The sequence below is a fragment of the Planococcus citri genome, chromosome 3 (genome assembly GCF_950023065.1).
Source record: "Planococcus citri chromosome 3, ihPlaCitr1.1, whole genome shotgun sequence".
Taxonomy (NCBI): domain Eukaryota; kingdom Metazoa; phylum Arthropoda; class Insecta; order Hemiptera; family Pseudococcidae; genus Planococcus; species Planococcus citri.
Window position 1 is genome coordinate 80,123,742 of NC_088679.1, and position 20,137 is coordinate 80,143,878.

A 20,137-nucleotide genomic window follows, 5' to 3' on the forward strand; every position below is an offset into this window, starting at 1 on the left:
ATCAAAGTGGATGCGCTTCTCTGGAAGGCGATCAAGACTGTAGTGTTGGGCTCTGAAGTTATATTTCACCTGTAGCGTTGAATAAAATTTCGAGAAATGCAACTACGAGATATTCATTCCTTCAATTTCCATTTTCCTCAGAATAACAACGCATCATCCTAATTTTTCTTTCTAGATTCCAATACATATTTCAGAATTCTCACAAAATCAAATTGGGAATCGGTTATTTGAAGAAAATTCAATAAAATTCATTCTTCCCTTTTAACACGAATCAAAATACAAAAATATTTTATCCAACGAGTCAGCCAAGTCACATTTGACAGCATTCAAACAGCTCGTCGTGCTAAGGAAAATTTGTTCGACAGTGAAGGGAATTTCAATTTTTAAAGGGTCGTTCAAACCTACCTTTAATATTCCAATAGGGTGGCTCTCAGATAATATCGTAGTTTTTCATTTTTTCCCCATGGCCCCATTCATCCCCTGAAATCGTTGGATTTGAGGAAAAATTAATTCCCTGATTTCTGATTTTCTCCAGATTCAGAAAAACTATATAATTATAATATTTGAGGAGCTGAGAATCAAAACTCACATTTGCCAAAAAAAAAAATACCGTTTTATGGCAGATTTGGATATACCGTTTTACACTCTATAATGTGACATATTCGGTTTTTTTTGGATCAAAGTCATTTTGGTGTGAAATTCACCTTCAAAACCAAGGGTTAGAATCAAAACTCACATTTGCCAATGGCAAATGTGAGTTTTGATGCAAACTTAGTTTTGTTTGCAAAATTCCATAGGGAAAAGTTTGATAACAAGCTGAATTTTGGTACCCGGGGTTTTTTTGATACGCTGAACACGAATTTGGGGTGTCCAGGTGAATCCGGTGTACGCTTCCCTCTTTTTTGTGGACCTTAAGCCCCCAAATTTGTTTTTTTGCGTTTAAGTCCGAAAATATGCAATTTTATGCAAGATTTATGTTTTTTAGGTCGCAGAATACGAATTTGACAATATTTTTTTTGTAGGGGTGAGGGATGAGGGGGTTAGGGGGGCGAGAAATTCAAAATTTGACTATAATGATGTGTGATATGTCGAAATGTATGTTTTTGAGGGTGTAGATCACGAATTTGACAATATTTTTTTTCGTAAAGGTCAATGGTGGGGGCTGAGGGGTGAAAATGGTTAAAAATTCAAAATTTGACTATAATGATGTGTGACATGTCGAAATGTATGTTTTCGTGGTTGTAGATCACGAATTTGACAATATTTTTTTCGTAAGGATTGATGGTGGGGGATGAAGGGGGTGAAAAATTCAAAATTTGACCATAATGATGTGTGATATGTCGAAATGTATGTTTTTGAGGGTGTAGATCACGAATTTGACAATATTTTTTTCGTAAGGGTGAATTGTGGGGGATGAAGGGGGTGAAAACGGTGAAAAATTCAAAATTTGACCATAATGATGTGTGATATGTCAAAATGTATGTTTTTGAAGGTGTAGAAAAGGTGAAGGGTGGGGGATGGAGAATTTTCTATTGGAGAGCCGTCAAAGTCCCTGGAAGAAAAAATTTGTAACATTTAAACAAAATTCACCATGATTTTTCACTATAATTGACTGTTGTCGTCGCCGGGGCATTCGGGGGCAAAAATGGCAAATGACATCTTGAAATAACTATCTGAAGTACTAGCCCCTGGGATTTCCCGTGCATCTACGTGCAAAAATTTGTTCTATTCCTATTTATGTAGCAGAATAGGCAAAACACGGAGTTTTAACGTAATTTAAACCTCTATAATGACTTTATAACAAACTAAAATCGAGTAAATTGATGAAAATTACTCACTTTCAGTTGAATTATTCATACTTGGTACATTTCGACATATTACACATCATTATAGTCAAATTTTGAATTGTTCGCCGTTTTCACCCCCTTCATCCCCCACAATTCACCCCTACGAAAAAAATATTGTCAAATTCGTGATCTACACCCTCAAAAACATACATTTCGACATATCACACATCATTATGGTCAAATTTTGAATTTTTCACCCCCTTCATCCCCCACCATCAACCCTTACGAAAAAAATATTGTCAAATTCGTGATCTACAACCACGAAAACATACATTTCGACATGTCACACATCATTATAGTCAAATTTTGAATTTTTAACCATTTTCACCCCTCAGCCCCCACCATTGACCCCTACGAAAAAAAATATTGTCAAATTCGTGATCTACACCCTCAAAAACATACATTTCGACATATCACACATCATTATAGTCAAATTTTGAATTTCTCGCCCCCCTAACCCCCTCATCCCTCACCCCTACAAAAAAAATATTGTCAAATTCGTATTCTGCGACCTAAAAAACATAAATCTTGCATAAAATTGCATATTTTCGGACTTAAACGCAAAAAAACAAATTTGGGGGCTTAAGGTCCACAAAAAAGAGGGAAGCGTACACCGGATTCACCTGGACACCCCAAATTCGTGTTCAGCGTATCAAAAAACCCCCGTGCACCAAAATTCAGCTTGTTATCAAACTTTTCCCTATCGTCGTAATTAAAACAGTGAAAAAAAATTTGATTGCAAATCTTGGAGTCAAAACTCACATTTGCCATTCTTTGTCTGGATATTAAAGCAGAAGGGAGCTAGGTGAAAATCAGTCAACACAGGGAATCGTGTTCTAGTAGCGCTATCTAATGATTCATTTTGGTATTATAAGTTTTTTCAACTGGCAACACTACTAACTCAGTTTTTCGCGTTTTTCTCAAAATCGTTTATGATGGCAAATGTGAGTTTTGATTCTCAGCTCCTCATTTAGAGTTAAGTGTATCAGAATTGACAAAAATTCACATAAACCTATTTAACCTGTTCACTGGGACCAAACATCTCTTAAAAAGGGTTCGATGGAGGTACATTCTTAATCATTTCGAAAAACTGAAAGCAAATTCCTTAGGAAGATGCTAGAAATCCGCAAACAACAAATAATTTAAAATGATTAAAAACCTTTATACGCATTTTGAACGAAACATTTGTACGTACATTATTATAACGAAATAATTCATTTAAATCTAAAATAATAAATTACCAATCTTAATTACAAACCAACATGATCGCCTTGTTACGAGCATATCACCTTAAAAAACTCAAAAAGACTAGAAAACTGTACCGGGTACTTTGTGAGCATTTTATTACCATTTAAGAAGTATTTTGTAATAAAAACTACGAGACATCTTTTCTCAGGGCGTATAATAACATATTCGTTGACATGACAGAAAGGTAATAATACATATATTCAATACGAAACCGTTACTTTGAAAAGATACATACATAAAGCAACGTTGCCAGTTATAACAAGTACATCACAATCTAACTTTGAACTTTTACTTCTAGCTATATTGGCGTAATTATGGCGGAGGAGGTGCCGTTTCACTGCCCCAACTGTCTCGGCGCGAGGCACGAGAAGAGGGACAGTTCCACAGACACCCCCTGCCCCGACTCGACTAGTAAAAAAAAAAAAACACTCGAATAGAAAAATAAGTAAAAAAAATATCACAAATTAACTTATAAGATGTAGTCTTGATTTCTATTCATACAACTCTTTTTATAATACGTCGAGTCGCAAAAAAAAACAATAACAAAATACTGAACAATAATTAAGGTAGTTTGCCTCGATTATCCTAGAGGTATCACATTAGAAAAATAAAAAAAATAATAGTAAGAAACAACATATCACTTGTAGAACACAAAAACAATTTCGTTCAGTCGAACTTATGATTAATAAAGAGAAACAAAACAACGATAGTAATAGAAATAATAACTATAAAAAGATGAAAGAACACATAATAAAAGAAAACCACAGCTGAAGACTTCGATATAGCTGTGTGAATTCGTAAGTAACACAATAATAAAGATACCATATTTTGAGAGAGGAGAGTCACCGATGACCGAATTAATCGTCAAGAAGAGCCCTTGGTTCATCTATTAGCTTCAGTCGAGTTGCATTTGTATATTCATTATGGAAGAATATTTTTGTTGAATTGGGTTTTACGTAGAACTTATACCCAACGAAGTTTTGATCGATGTTTTCGATGTCTCGTATGATGATTGAGCAGGTCTCGTCTGATATATCTCGCGCTGCATTGATCAGCGTAGTATTAAAGAAGGTTAGCCGTTCGTCATTCCGTTGAACGATCGACTGAAACTCATATGGCTGTGCGTATTGGATCTTTAAGACGTTTTCGATATGCGGAAGTAAAATAAGTCGGACGATTTCGTATTTCGATTTCAGTTTTCTCAGGATCGCGTAGATTTCTTTTTTCAGGTTATCGTCGGTCATTCTACCGTCTTGAATATCAAGCCAACCGAAGCTAGTCGTACATGTCCTGTCTGTTCTGTTGTTTATTTCTAAGTATTCACGGAAGTGTTTCATATTATAGCGAATATTAACTCCTTCGACCATTTCTAGAATACATTTTTCGCCATTCTCCATAAGGGCATCACGAATTAGATACGCAACAAAACTATCACCGAGCATCCTGCTATTGTTAAAATGGGCATACAGTTTGTCGTTCATTTGTTTGATTGATAACAGCCCTGTGACGATATATTCTGAGTGGTATTTACCGGTAAGATATTTGGAGATGCGTCGTAACTGCCTCGATAACACCGTTGACTGTTGCACCGATTCATCTCTCTCGTTTTGAAGACAAGTCTGCTGCCGTATTAAATCTAGATTTCGCTTTCGGGATTCCTGTAATTGACGTCGAACTCGTTCAGTTTCTTCATTCTGACGATCTTTTTCTTCTTGCAGCATCCTTTGGTATTGCTTCCGTTCATCCCGTTCCATATCGATTATGTTGGACGACTCTATATTCTCCTCTTTGAGACATCGGATAGTGTAGTCTCGGTCACGTATTTTTATTTCTAAAAGACGAACTTGCTCCGACAGGTTGGCAATAATCTTTTCGTTTCGGTATTCAGATAGAGGAACTCTGTTGGACTGAAGGTTTTTTGTTTTCTTCTCCAGTTCGTCGATGCGTTTTTGTAGATCTTCCGCTCTCCGGTTGGCGGATTTATTTTGTTCTTTTAATTCTCCGATTATATCGGATTTTTGTCTCAGTTTGGTCTTCAGGTCGTTGATTGACCGCTCGCTGTAGGAGTTACGGTCATCGTGATACCGGTAGCTCCGAACTATTCGACCGTCTGCCACTCGAGAGATTGATGAAACGGGACGCATCGTAATGAATAAAGTAGTAATTTATTTCTAAAACACCACCGTAAAGCAACGCAGATCGACACTCATAGAACTGAATTTGCAATTATTACATCAATCAGCTTTTATCGAATAGAGAACGCACGTAATGAAATTACTAGAGAATAGCCATTAAACACATCAAACACATTAACGAGAGAATGAATTTACGACGCACTTCCTTTAGAATTCTAGAATCGGTGATTTTATCTTTTTCTTATCAGATGATTTTTGGCTTTTTGATGTTTTTGCGTTTTAGGCAGTTACTTTCGGATGAGTGACGTTTTGGTTAATTCCAACCTCTGACTACTCGATGGTAGTCTTCCTTGGACATTTCTTCGTGTAGCTTGTTTCTCAGAAGTTGGCGGATTGAATTTGAAATATTTTGCTCGTGTTTAATTTTTCTAACTTCGGTGGCCTTTTTGAATAATTCGTCTTCTCCAATTTCTTTTTCGATTCGCATTAATTCTTGAGTGTAGCTGTTTTCGATCGGTATCGGCGCATTAGAAACAATCATGTTGATAGTAAGTACATTTTTCGTTGGTTTTTCTTTCGGTGGACGACCTCTCTTTTTCTTCGTTTGGATAATATTTTTTAATTGTTTCAGTTTAGATGGATTTGTCTGCTCATCATTCCAACCGAGATAATCGCTTTCAGACTCCGCATCCTGCTGTACCAATTCGAGTTTTCTCCGATCATCTATCCGCTGCTGAAAAGTTCTTTTATCAAATGGTGAGGTATATTTGACGTTATCTTCGAGCAGTTGAACCTGTTCTTTTTTCGCATAAATAGTCGTTTGGCGTAAGTTAACAAATTTTATATCGTCGTTTTCTTCTGTTTTGTAATTTCTAACTAGATAGCAATTGACATCAACTTGTTCTTCTACTATAAATGGTCCAATGCGTTTCGGATAGAATTTACCGGCTAAAAATCTGTCAGCGTTACTATGTAGATGAGTAGAAATCATTACTAGATCTCCTTCTTGGAGTTTCTTCTCTGGATCGTCGTTCTCGTTGAATTTTTGTTCTTGAATGATCCATAGTTCTAGCTGTTTCAATCGAATGAGTTTATGGATTTTTTCACGCTTAGTTTCCTGAGGTAAGTTCAAGATTTCTTCGCGATCATCGCCATAGACAGCTTGCTTCGCTAATTTATCCGCTACTACGTTCGTAAAGTCATATTTATGCCCTTTTGTATGAATTATTTCTACATAACGCATTCTGCTTTTTAGTTCTTTTATTTGTAAAAGAAGGTCTTTATGAGCCACTAATTTCCTTGATGCATTTTTCCATTCATTTAGCTCGTACTCGAGTGTTTTATCGATAGTTTGTTTGGCGTATAACGAATCAGTCAAGATCTTTAATTTTCGGTGATCGGTTTTCCATAACACAGCTAATATGGTCTCTTTTATCGCGTAGAGTTCGGCCAAATTATTCGTGGGTTTTTGCTTATTTAATCGTTGAGAAATATTATATCGGCTGGTTGGTTTAAAACAAACGCCAATTCCAGCGATAGCATCGTCGCTTCCGTTGGCTTTACATGCCCCATCAGTAGCTGCCCATAGAAATCCACTTTTATCAATATACAACTCGCCATCGTGCATAATATCTGGTAGATTATCGAATGTAGTATATTTTTTCTCGTAGGTACTGATTTTTTCTATTGCTTTTTTTAATAGTTTATTGATGTCATGACGAAATGTTTCTATAATTTCCGGCTTCGGTGCATCCTGTGGAATGCCCCATATTTCAAATGGACTAAGACCATAATCCGAAGGAGCCATATTGAGATTTTTTTCTACTGCTGAAACGTAATAATGCCAGTTTTCGTGAGTATAGTCTTCACTGTTACTATTTTCATTTAAATAGATTCTCAATTGAGTGCCAATTTCACGCATGCTTCTTTCCACCGTAGATGACTGAGGATTATACGGCGATACGTATGTACATTCCACCTTCAATCGCTTACACTCGTCTTTCCACTGATTCGATATAAACTGTGGTCCGTTGTCAGTCGTGATTCGCTTCAATTTGTGACCATGGGCTCGCATATCATCGTTGATTCGTGTTAGAATAGGTAAGACCGATTCTGTTTTCGTATCTTTAAGCGCCATTAGATATACTTTCTTGCTAAATACATCTTTAGCGACGACGATAGCACGAGGAAGACCCAGTGGATTTGGCAATTGACCATAAAGATCCACACTAACATTTTCTCCGATATCATTTGCTGTAACTTTAGCAAACTCTGGATATTTTTTTAATCCGTAAACTTTGTTTTGTTTGCAGACAATACAGACACTCACGATAAAAGCAATATGTTTTTCAGCCGACGGATGGTAATAAGTTCTATTAAAGATGTCAATCAATTTATTTTTCCCGAGATGACCGTACCATTCGTGCAAATATTCAACAGTTTCTCTCAGCAGCGCACTTGGAAGATAAGGTAATGGATATTCTCCAGTTGTCCGATATAGTATGCCGTAATCAGTTGTATATTTCTCTTTGATATTTTCAACGTATTTTGCTACAGCTTTCTTTCCTCTAAACTTGATTTTATCTGCAATTTGACCGTTTAATGTGTTAATAATAGCTTTTAATTTTGGATCATCATTTTGCCATGTTGATAGATGAAAAAGCGCTTGTTCGAGATCCTGTTTTATTTGGACTCTTATTTCTAAAATATCCATTATTTCTTCGGTCCTGATCAATTCTAACGGAGGTGAGTTGAATAATTTATGGTCAGGTTTAGATATAGTATATTGGATGTTGAGGTGTTTCGTCCAAAGATACCAGCCGGCTGCTTTAACATGGAATTCAGATGCGTCTTTTATTTTTGATACTGCTGTTTTTAAACTGATTGGAACATGAATTTCTCTACCGATGAGCCACATTCTGTTCTTTTTTAACGCATTAACGAGCGCAAATACTCGTTTTTCGATGATGGAATAATTTTTTTCGTGTGATTTCAGCGCTGATGACACGAACATAACAACATGCTTTTCTCCTTCGAGTATTTGATACAAGACTGCATTCACAGTGGATGGTTCGACGCTAATTTCTATGTAGAATGGTTCTTCGTTATCTGGCATTTTTAACTCGAACTTTTGCTGATAAGCTTCATAAAGTTGATCGAACGCATCGGACTGTTCTTTTCCCCATACAAATGGAACATCTTTCTTGGTAAGTTTCGTGATTGGCTCTAATATTGTCTGATAATTTTCGATGAATTTTCTATATAAGTTTGTCAGACCGGTGAATTGTTTGATATTTGTGACGGTTGGTAGAATAACTCTGTTTTGGCGTTTATTGAAGAATTTATTTCTAAAACGTAGTAATTTTTCCATTTTTTGATCTTGTTTTTTCACCGAGTCTTCTCCGATAACGTGGCCAAGGAAATCGACGTTTTTCTGAAATAGTTTAGTTTTGCTCGGGTTTAGCGTCATATTCGCCTCGTTGATTCGCCGAAATACTTCTTCGAGCAGTTGGACGTGCTCTTCGAATGTCTCAGTTTCAATCAAGAATTCATCAACGAACATTTTCACTGGAAGGCCGTAAAACATTCTTCGTCTGCGATCAATGAATTCTCCCATAGCGACGACAGTACCAAATGGATCTACATTCCATTCCCAGATTTCACCGTCCATCTTAAATCCGGTGTACTTTTTCGAGTTTTCGTCGAGTGGATCTTGCCAGAATCCAGAGCTAAAATCGCCCGTTGATCGGTAGACTTTCTTTTTACCATCATGAACCAAACGTTCCGAATTTGGTGGTTCATTGTAGTTTGGAATTAGATATTTGTTCAGTTCTTCTGGATCTAGACAGATACGAAGCGAGCCGTTGGATTTGGTACGTATTATAGTATTATTAACATGAGTTGTATTCGATGGTCTGATAATATCGTTAATAATTAACCGGTGCATTTCAGCTTTCACTTTTTCGCGCATATGAACGCTTGGGATATAATTTCTACCATTAAAGTTGGGGACTTTATCAACGTTGAACTTGAATACCACTGGATCACCATTGTAACGACCAATTTCGTCACGAAATATACGAGAGTGCGGATTTAAACGTTGGAAAGCGATTTGTTGTTGTTCGTTTGATAGCTGAATATTTCTATCATTTCGTAGGAGCTTTTTACGAAGAATTTCACCGGTATCTTTCGCAGGTTCGATTGGTTTAATTATTTTATCGATTAAACGTATATGAATTTTACGGATGTTGATGTACTTATCTAGAATTACGAAATCAATGTATTCTATCACGCCACCACGTTCACATTTTGCTCTCATTGGACCAAACTCAGTATCTATATTGTTGTCTTTCATAGCATGGCGACCGATAAGAATTTTGCCTGGTAGGTTTCTCATTACATGGAATTTTACGTTGATTTTATAGTCTTTAAATTTAAACTGTACGACGCCCATAAGGTCAAGGCATTCTTCTTCGTTACCATTGGCTACTTTAACAATGGCAATTTGTTTTGCAGGTTCGAAAGCAACGTGATTTGGATGATTTCTATGCAGCATGAAAAGTGTGCCCTGATCAATGACGTTTGCGTCAGCACCGGAATCAAGTAAAACGACGCAGTCTTCAGTCTCAATTTTCAACGGAATAGCACTTGTATTTTGCGGATGTTTAGGTTGTTCATTCGCTTCGATTGTTTTTATTTTATTAATTTCTATAACTTCATCAGTAATTTCTTCGATAGTTAATGCTTGTTCTTCTGCAGGATGTTGATAGAGTACTGGCTGTTGGTTGGAGTGAACATTATATAGATCGTATGTCAACTCCATTTCATCTTCGATACTCAGATTAGCTGGTGAGTTGCAAGTGGCTACTGTTTTCATTGATGCCGAAGAGTCAAGCGATTCCTCCGATGAGATGCTATCGTCGGCATTATTATGATTTATAATGCAGTTAACGTTAATATGTTCGTGTTTTTCTATCTCAGGTTCACCGTTCGGATGCTGCTCAGTGATTGGTTCGCAGATTTCGATTTTTTCGTCGTTGTTTTCGCATGTTTGGATAATTTTTGGTTTTCTTATTGGTGAAAGTTTTTTCTTTGATGGCGAGAATACTTTTCTACGTAATATTGGCGGTGATTTTACACGAATTGGCGATTTTTTGAGAGTAATTCGCGCTACGGATTCAGGTACGATTTCTTCTTCTTCGGGTATTGACATAGTAGGTAGTTTATTTATTTCTATCGATGATTTTTCCTTTTCAGGTTCAGACTGGATCATATTGTATTTCTGCAATATTTCTTCGAACTGGCATCGTAATATTTTACTGTTATCATCTCTAGGTAAGAAATCATGTAATTTATTACTATAGAAGAATTTCCCTTTTATAACATTAATAACTCCAGATCTATTTGTTCTCATTCGATGCCCAGTTGTTACGATAAAATGCTTCGATAGTTCAGTGATTAGCCTGGTGTTTTTCATACGATAGATATTTTTCTTGTAAATAGATAGAATACGTAAATATCTCCGAATATGACCACGAGGTTTTTTATTGGTCGCCGGATGCAGAATCGGAAACAGAACCAAGGTTGATGAGGGTTTTTGATATTTTATTTGGTTACAGATTTTTTGAACCCAATATGCGATATAGTTTAACGGAATTCGATCATCGTTTAACTCTCCTTCTCCGAATGAAATTACCAGCTTTTGATTGGATAGATTAAAATTTTTCAGCGTCATAAAAATATTTGCCAAGGTTGGCATACGTATACTCCCGTTACCAAGTAATAATTGAGCGATGTTATCACCAAAATAATTTATTTTACAATTTTTTATTTCTAGTTTACATAGGTTTATTCTTGGACGGGAATACGAGTCAGGACTTAGTTTAAAGAATTCTGTTGAGCAGCTCCGGTTTGACTGACAAATAGACCATTAGCAAACGAATTACCGGATGTTGAAGCATTTGCTTGAGGCTGTCGTTGAAATAGAGATTGGCTTGGCGGAGGATTCGAAGTAGTATTTTGTGCTTGTTGTTCCGTAGCATTTTGGCCACCATTTTGACCAGTTTGTTGTTCGGATAATGGACGTGAATCTTCGCCGTATTTGTCACCATATGGTCTGTTATCATAGTTGTCATAATTTCTATATCCGCCACGGTAGCCACCTCGATAGCCACGGCTTCTTCCACGATAACCACCTCGATATTCTCCATTATTCCATCGACCACGATAACCACCGCGATCATCACTCGTTTTGCCATTCTCGTCTTGCATAATACCGCTACTATAATCGCGAAACGTGCGATCGTCATTTCGCTGGTGAGTCGTTCGCTGAGGGATTTCCAATTGTTTAGCCCAGCTGGTCACGTTACAGATTTTTGAGGCAGCCAGCTGTTTCAGCGAGTTTAATTTGGCAATCAGTTGTTCGAAAGAGTTTACGTCTTCACTCGAGATTTTATATTGAAACTCCGGTGGTATTTTATCGTAAAGACTGCTTATTGCTTCACTAGGTGATACTTTCTTCATACTCGTCAGCGTTGGGTACCATAATTCGACTCTTTCTATTACTTTCGTAATAGAGTAGTCGGTCGGCGCAGCTTCATTACTAAACGCTTCTAGAGCTGCCTTTTGACAGGCTTCATCCCAGAATACTGAGAGAAATATTCTTCGGCTATCCTGGTAGGTTCTCGCATTTTTACTACGACTGCTCCACGAATCATTGTTTACTTTTACGGCTGTGTTAAACATAATAATTTTAGTCATTTCGTTGGTAAGCTGCACTTGCGACATGTAGTTTTCGAATTGATCAAGGAAACGATTCGGGTGGTGTTTATTTTGCTCATCGAAGACTATACCGGAGTTCGGAAATAAGGTAATGAAGTTCTGTTCATTAGGTAACGTGACTTGGATATGCTGAGGTGGAACTTCGAACTCGGCCATTTCAGCATCCATTCTGTTATTTATCGCCGTCGTCATAGCTGTAGAAATTTGTTGGAACAAATCTTTCGTCGCATCGGTAATCGTTTTAGTAACATGATTATTAATTCGAGCTTCAGCTGCGGCGATTTTATCATCGATCTTAGTATTTATTTGTTCTTCAGTCAGAGCCATTTCCGACAAGTTTTCACGTACTGACTCGGCTAGGTTTGAAAACGGGAGGTTTTCAAACAATGCTCGGATTTGATTCGTATAAAAATCTTCAAAAACTTCAACACTAGGATTGATTATTTCTATTGGAACATTCTTTGTTTTACGAACACTTTTCTTAATTATTTCTACACGTTGAACTTCGCGTTTCCGTAGCTTGAGGATTGGAGATTGATTCGGCGTGATTGGTCTTGAAAGCGACTTATCTGATACAATATTGCGCGGAATTTTGACGTTTTTCCGGCGCAATATTTCACGAAAAACAGGTTACACTTACTGGAATGAGTAGTAACATTTATTTCTAATTGATCAGGAACTACGTAATCATTTCTATAAATTGTCGCGAATTTTATAAGAAAATAAAGTTGCACACGCGGTTTCGAACAATGGAAACTTACGACGATACAATCGTGTAGAATAGTTTTTTATAAAACAGAAATAAATCGCACTTTTTATAAGAAAATCGTGCCCACCGGATGGGAGCCACTAGTGTACCGGGTACTTTGTGAGCATTTTATTACCATTTAAGAAGTATTTTGTAATAAAAACTACGAGACATCTTTTCTCAGGGCGTATAATAACATATTCGTTGACATGACAGAAAGGTAATAATACATATATTCAATACGAAACCGTTACTTTGAAAAGATACATACATAAAGCAACGTTGCCAGTTATAACAAGTACATCACAATCTAACTTTGAACTTTTACTTCTAGCTATATTGGCGTAATTATGGCGGAGGAGGTGCCGTTTCAAAACGAGCTTTTGAAAATTTCTTTTCTTTCAAAAATGTACCAAATAAATATTATAAAAAATAATCTACCCGAGTAAATGAACATTGCGCCGATTTAGCACTTGAAATACAATAAATCACAGACAAGTAGGTACAAATCACTTATAAATAGCATTGCAAAATAGATCCAAGACAGAAAGAGAGGATAAGACAGTGGGGCATAAACCCAAATTTAAAAAACAAAAAAACTGCCTCGAAAAAAAACCCTACACCACCAAAAAAAAACTCAATTCGCTAATCTCAACAGCTCGTTAGCTCTGAACGTTTCAATCAAATCTGTATCATTATCGAAAAACCAGTTCAACACGTTTCGACGATACTTTCTCATCCCTAAAAGCTGCTCTATAGGTTTATATTCGCGATATGTGCGAATCAAATAACGTTTAAACTTCGCTCTATCCGTCTCCGCAGGAAAACACCATACTAAAAACTCCTCCATGGAATCGCTAGCTTGAAATGATCCGTTCTCATCGACACATCCTTTCAACTGACCCAGGAACGCTTTAGGAAACCAAAACCTTAGTTTGGATTGTGCCATCAACGAATCTTCACCACCTATGCAACACCAGCTTAAAAAATCTCGCATATCGTCTCGTTTAAAAATCAAATTCCCCGCAGACTCATCATCGTCGTCGTAGTCGTTGAACAAGCATCTGAACAGCGTAATGCAGCACTTGTATTTCAGCAACGAAACTTCGTAATACTTCGACATCACAGTAACGAAGCATTCTTTAACATCGTCGAATTCAGCTCGACGTAATTTCATCCGCAGATATGTTGTTCCCATGGAACGTGTCCGGAATAATAACCTCATCAGCAAATCCGCTTTCGAATGATCTCGCGAAAAGACTGAATTCAACAAAAAACTCTGCAATTTTCTCCAATCGAAGTTGCACAAATACAAGCTCAAAGCTTTCAAACCTAAGGGACATTTCACAACCAAATATTTATACAGAGCTACGAAGTCTTCGCCTAAAGCTATTAATGCCTCCAAACACAGTTCACGAATATCGTCATCAACCTTACTATCGTCGAACGAGCAAAACCAAACGACCTTGTCGAGCTCGTCAAATTCGCCATAACGCAGCAGAATCCAACAAGCCTGGCATAATCCATACGAATTTATCCAGTCCTTTTTGAACATCGACAGACATTTGATATCGAGCTGAATCTCGACGAAGAATTCCTTCAGCACGGCTAAAGGTTGCCACAGCACTAGCCAAAGGAAATTGGCCCGAACAAATTCCTCGATCTGTTTACGATCGCAGCTTTCTAACAACGTTCGAAATACTCTCAACGGATCCGCGTACTCGAGACGTGATTCGAAATCGAATCTGATACCGTCATCGTCTATCAGGTCTGCGCATTTTTCGCCTATACGTCGCATCAGCTCGCCTTTGATGGCTGATTTCTTGACTTCTTCTCGGGCACTGGCCCACATCACCATCAACATTGGCGTCAACGCGTTGAAATTACGACTATTCTTCATCGACAACGGTACCAGTTCTCGAACGACGATGGCGAAATTCTTCGAATTCATCGTATCTTTGAATCGTCTCCATAGGTGACGTATTTCTTCGAAATCGCCCGATTCGGCGCAACTCAACATGATTCTAGCGATCGATTTACGATAAACGAGCATCCACTCTTTGTGATCTAGCTTCGAAAGCAATTCGTTACGATATTTTACACCGCAATGGTTGGCAACGGCGTCAAACTGGTGCAATTTACTCGCCGTATCCAGGTTGCTGAAAAAATACTCGATAGGTGACCATAGATCATATACTTTCATCGCTTTTTCCAGCATCAAAATGTCCATCGACGAAACAGTCTCCGGTAAACATATCGTATCGAGTTCGTTCTTCAAGTACTTGCTCCAGTACACCAGGAAAGGCTCGTCTTCGAAACTCCAACTCGACGTGATCTTGATTTCGGCCAAATCCCATAACTTTGTAATCTCCTCGACGAAACAATACGTGCAAGCGAATCGAAACCTCTCCATCGCTGTAAGATTCTCATTCCTCAGCATACTCCTGGCTGTAGCTGTATAGTCAATTCGACGATTATCATCGCTCCAAACCAACCCGAGCAGATATTCGTTCATAGGAGACGATGGATTGTCGTGGAAGAAATTCTTAGAATGATGATACCGGATCCAGTCTTTAACGTGATCCAAGATCGAAGCGATATTCTCGTCGATTTGATCGTGAATCAGACGAGGAACGATGATCGTTGATGGTACTCGCATTTCGTACATTTGATCAATGAACAAGTCGTGATTTTCGCAAGTACCGTGGCCATTTTTAGCATTCCTCCAAATGATATCGTTTACTGGCATGTCGCTGTTCGCCCATTCGTATACTAATCGTATACACAGCGATCTTACAGCCCACGAACGTAATTTCGGCGGTGTTGGGGCCATTTTTTGGTTCGAAATTCGATCTAAGAAAAATTCAATTGTTGCATTATTAGTTCGAAGTGAAAATGTATCAATAATAATATCTCAATTCGCAAGAGATGAACGAACACTCGAAACAAACCATTTAGAACATGAGATTGAGAATACTATTATACTCGTATGACATAGACATTGTTATCTGATTAGGATTACATTTTTCACGTACTTACCTACTCATGAATATAATGCAATTCCAAATTGCCGTCCAAAGCAAATAAGTATGATGGAAAATTCACTATTTTTAAAACTTTAAATGAAGGATCCGCAAGTCACAACACAGAACTATCAATATCAGAAACTTCATCGATCTGATAATAACGACACAACTGATACAAAAAGCGAAAAAAATACACAAATTAAAAGTTAAAACCGGTTGAAGTTCGATCAGAAAATTGATATTTTTAATTTTTCAGCCCGGCGATTAAAAATGTTCATCTTCAATCTTCATCCAATCAATTTATTTACTTTTCTTGAAATCTTGATGATAAAAACACAGTGTTGCATGCAGGGATGCGGAGCGGAACTGAACCGGAACGAACCGGAACGCTAAACCCCTAACTTTTGGGAGAATTTTGGCGGAGCGGAACGGAACCTGGAGCAACTTTCAAAAAATATGCAGGAGCGAAACCGGAACCGAACCGGAATAAAAATTTGGGTTTTTAAAGCTCCGACCTAACAAAATTTTTTGACCTTTAATGAACGATTTTCAAGATTATAGTGTGAACAAAAGGTGTTTTTGCTGAAATTTTACCTCAATAAACTAGAAAATTGTAAAAAGACATGGTAAATGACATGAAAAAGACCATTTATACAATGTACTTTTGGAACAAAGCTGCAATTTTCAGCGATCAAAATTCAAATTTCTCATGTGAGCAGTGAGGTGGACTTTAAATTTCATTAAAACGCGCCTCATTCAACCATTTTTTTAAAATTTCGGGTATTTCAACATTTTCAACTTCAATTTTTGCTCAGAACATGAAAATTCTGATGTACTTTGAATGCAACCTTCTCTAAAACAAAAAAGAAAAATCGGAGCGGAACGGAACGCTAAACCGGAACGGAACGATATTTTTAATCGGAGCGGAACGATACAGGAAACCGGAACAGAATTATTTTTTATGTCGGAGCTGAACCCTGAACCCGGAACGAAATTCATTCCGCTCCGCATCCCTGGTTGCATGTGCACCAATACAAAGTTTCGTATCGCACACGAAATAGGTACTACGAATGAATTTCCCTTCTACTTCGCACCACGCACCTCTCTAAAAAAACACCACCTCGTGCACCTATTACCTACTATTAGCAGAAAGCTTGTCACCAAATGACCTAAAAAATACTGATCGAAAATTTAATAACTTTCAGAAAGTGGCCATCTGCGCTCAGTCCACTTAAAAAAAAAAAAAAAAAATCTGAAAGGAAAAAATGGAAACAAGCAGAACTTTTAACGGGAAACCTCTTCTAATGTTGTAATTCAAGAGATCGAAGGGGAGGACCGAGGAGGAGTCGAAATCAATTCCAGTCAAAATTTCCACAATGACAATAAAATTCATTCATTGTCTCATTGAAAAAAATTCTAGAAGAAGAGAAAATTAATGAAACATTTGAGAGTTCAGAGTTGGATTGAAAAAAAGTAAAAACCTGAAAAGAAACAATTGTTTTTCGTGATAAGGTGGGCAAAAAAATACATTTTGCAATTTTTACCAAAAAAAAAAACAGCAATGTCTTGCAATTTTATCCAAAAAAAGCTGTTTTGCAAAATTGAAAAAAAAGACCTTTTTTACAATATTGGCAAGAAACTGAATTTCTTTTTTGCAATTAAAGAAAAGCAGGACTTCTTACAAATTTTGTCAAAAAAAAAAAGCTTGCAATACCTATATTAGTCAAAAACATAACTTTTTACCATTTTTACAAAAAATAGGCATTTTTGGCAAATGTTTAAAAGAAAAAGGGACCCTTTTTTTTGGTCAATTCCAATTCAAGAAAAAATGAAGATAATATTCGACAATTTTGAGACCTTTCTTTGAAATTTTCCCTGTACAAAAACAAGATTAATTTTCAGTTATGCTGCCGAAAAAAAAAAAAAAAAAAAAAAACAGAATTTGTATTAATTAATCTTGGCAACAGGACTTCCTTTTCGCAATTTTTACAAAAAATAAAAATAAAAATAACGAGTAACGAGTTTTCTTGCACTTTACACAAAAAAAATTCTGCAACCCTCTCTCCTCTTCTCTTTGCAAAAAATCGTGTTTTCCAATCCAAAAATTCCTATTCATCACAATTTTGACCGAAAATTTCGAAATTCCTGTGCTTCAATTTTTTTAAATATTTTTTTCGCACTGTAAGTTTAGTATGTATTCCAGCCAAAAACTTCACACTGCTGTTACTCCAAATCATGAAAGTGTACACTGTACAGACTGGAATTTTTAGCCGAAATATTCAGCTCAATCCGTAGCATTTTTGATTATTTTTTGATAGGAAGAATATCCTCATACAGTACGAGTACGATTCAATTTTATACAATATTTCATTGAATTGAAACAATATCCCATTTCATTTCAGGTAGCCTATCGTAATCAGTAACAATCAACAGTAAATCAGTCAAGTAGGTAAGTAAATTTTTACCTACCTACTATTTCAAAATTAATGAAGAAATGAATCAAAAAATTATCTCGTTCGACGTCATCACTCCCGACCAGGGCTGTTAAATTACCGTAATTTATTCGCTGGTAAAATACGGCGGTAAAATATGGTAAAATACGGTATTTTACGGTATTTATGGTATTTTACTAATTTGGATATGAAGAGTTATTTTTTGTAGTTTGACTTAGAAGTTCTGAACTTCTGACCTGCTTCTGAAGTAAATTTTCATCTGTTTTAGGTGTTATTATTGTTATTAAGGATTATAGAAAATTTTCCATGGACATTTTTTGGAAATTTATGGGGAAAATTTTTGGTAACTTTCAAATCATGAATTTCCATGGAAATTTGGAAATTTATGAAATGAAGGAAAGATGGAAAAAAAAGTGTTAATTTGGCTTTTTGGTAAATTATGGTAAAATACGGTAATAAACTTTTGGTAAAATACCGTAAAATACAGTAAAATACCGCCGTAATTTACCAACATAAATTACCTTACAGCCCTGCTCCCGACTGTTTACACAAAACTAAAAAATAACTATCGAAGGATATAGGTATCTAAAAATGATTCATTTTTCCATTTGTTAACGTTTCAACGCTATCGTAATTAAACGGAATCAACACCCACAAAAAAAAAATAAAAATAAAAAAATAACTCCATAGTTGACAGAAAACTCTTAAGATTTTATTTTTCAAATTATTCTTATGCTAAATGAAGGTAAGATACCCAATCTTTAAAATAAGATGCTATTAATTTCTCACAATTAATAATAAGTTGATGAAAATAGTGTATCAAGTTTTTTAAAAAAAGAAAACAGCTCTCCTGTAAAATTTCACTTTTTTGAGATGTGACCTTATTACTCCCGAGGTGCGACATGCTCAATTTTGGACTTACAATTTTTCAAAAACAGCTTGCCATTTTTATAATGCCATGGTTAATACCTATTCAATTTTAAATTTTGAATGGGGATTTTCCCCCTTTTTGTTTAGTTAAAATTGAGGGGTAGGTAGTTCCATGGAAAAGGCTTGGTCATTTTTTTTTTGTTTTTTTCTTCTTTTACAATTACAATTTTGAATGTACTTATTAACAATTTTTTTTTTTCATTAATTTCACCATGTTCAGTGACATTGAAGTGTTCTTCCATGAAAAAAAAACAAATTGGAAAATGTTTTCTTGTAGAAAAACTTGTCAAGTCTATTTGAACTTGTGAACATCAGTGAAAAAAACTGACCAAGGCTCCTTTTCCATAAAGCCCCTCAATTCTTATGCCATACATTTATCACACCCCAAAACTTCCAAAAGCAATCATCAACATTCAACTTTTTGTTTTTCCCCCTTGAAAATAAATTTATTCAAGTTGGATGAATTTCAAAAAATCAAAAATAATGAAAGCGCATTTGTTTTTTAGGTGTAAATGATGCGATATTAATCAAAGTTTCACCTAAAAGTACAAACATTGATCAAACTGAGAAATTGTTATTTTGTAAAATTATCCAGCTTGAAAATTTTTAAAGTCCAGAATGCTGAAAAACACATATAAACTCTTCAAACACCACTTTCATCAACTGCCACAGTGGCCTAGTTGGTTAAGAGTATGGTTAGAGATCAAGAGAAGAGATACCAGGTTCGAGTCCCACCCCTGCTGAGAAATTTTTTTTGATTTTAAAATTTTTTTGAGACGAATCCTTGGCCCTAAGAGGGTCTACAATAAGAAAACAATCACTGTGTTGCTGTAAATGCTTTTAAATCATAAATTAATGACAGTTGTAAATGGTTACCACTACCACTACCACTACCATTAGTGATGAATAGTGGCGAAAAAACCATTGGTCATTTTTTTTAATGGTAACCATTGGTTTTTTTGCATACGGG

At 36.3% G+C, this 20,137-nt stretch overlaps 1 protein-coding gene across 1 annotated transcript; it reads right to left on the reverse strand.

The window, feature by feature from the left end:
* Positions 1 to 12,931: 12,931 nt before the first annotated feature.
* On the reverse strand, positions 12,932 to 16,068 carry LOC135839654 (uncharacterized). The gene is made up of 2 exons (XM_065355774.1): positions 15,798 to 16,068; positions 12,932 to 15,611 (listed from the first exon to the last, which is right to left on the reverse strand). Exon 2 carries the CDS (start codon positions 15,589 to 15,591, stop codon positions 13,396 to 13,398), a length of 2,196 nt encoding a protein of 731 aa, XP_065211846.1. The 5' UTR covers positions 15,592 to 15,611; positions 15,798 to 16,068; the 3' UTR covers positions 12,932 to 13,395.
* Between the last annotated feature and the right edge of the window lie 4,069 nt (positions 16,069 to 20,137).

What these genes read in the sequence shown, in the direction of transcription:
- LOC135839654 (XM_065355774.1), bottom strand. Translation starts at nt 15,591, where the DNA reads ATGGCCCCAACACCGCCGAAATTACGTTCGTGGGCTGTAAGATCGCTG.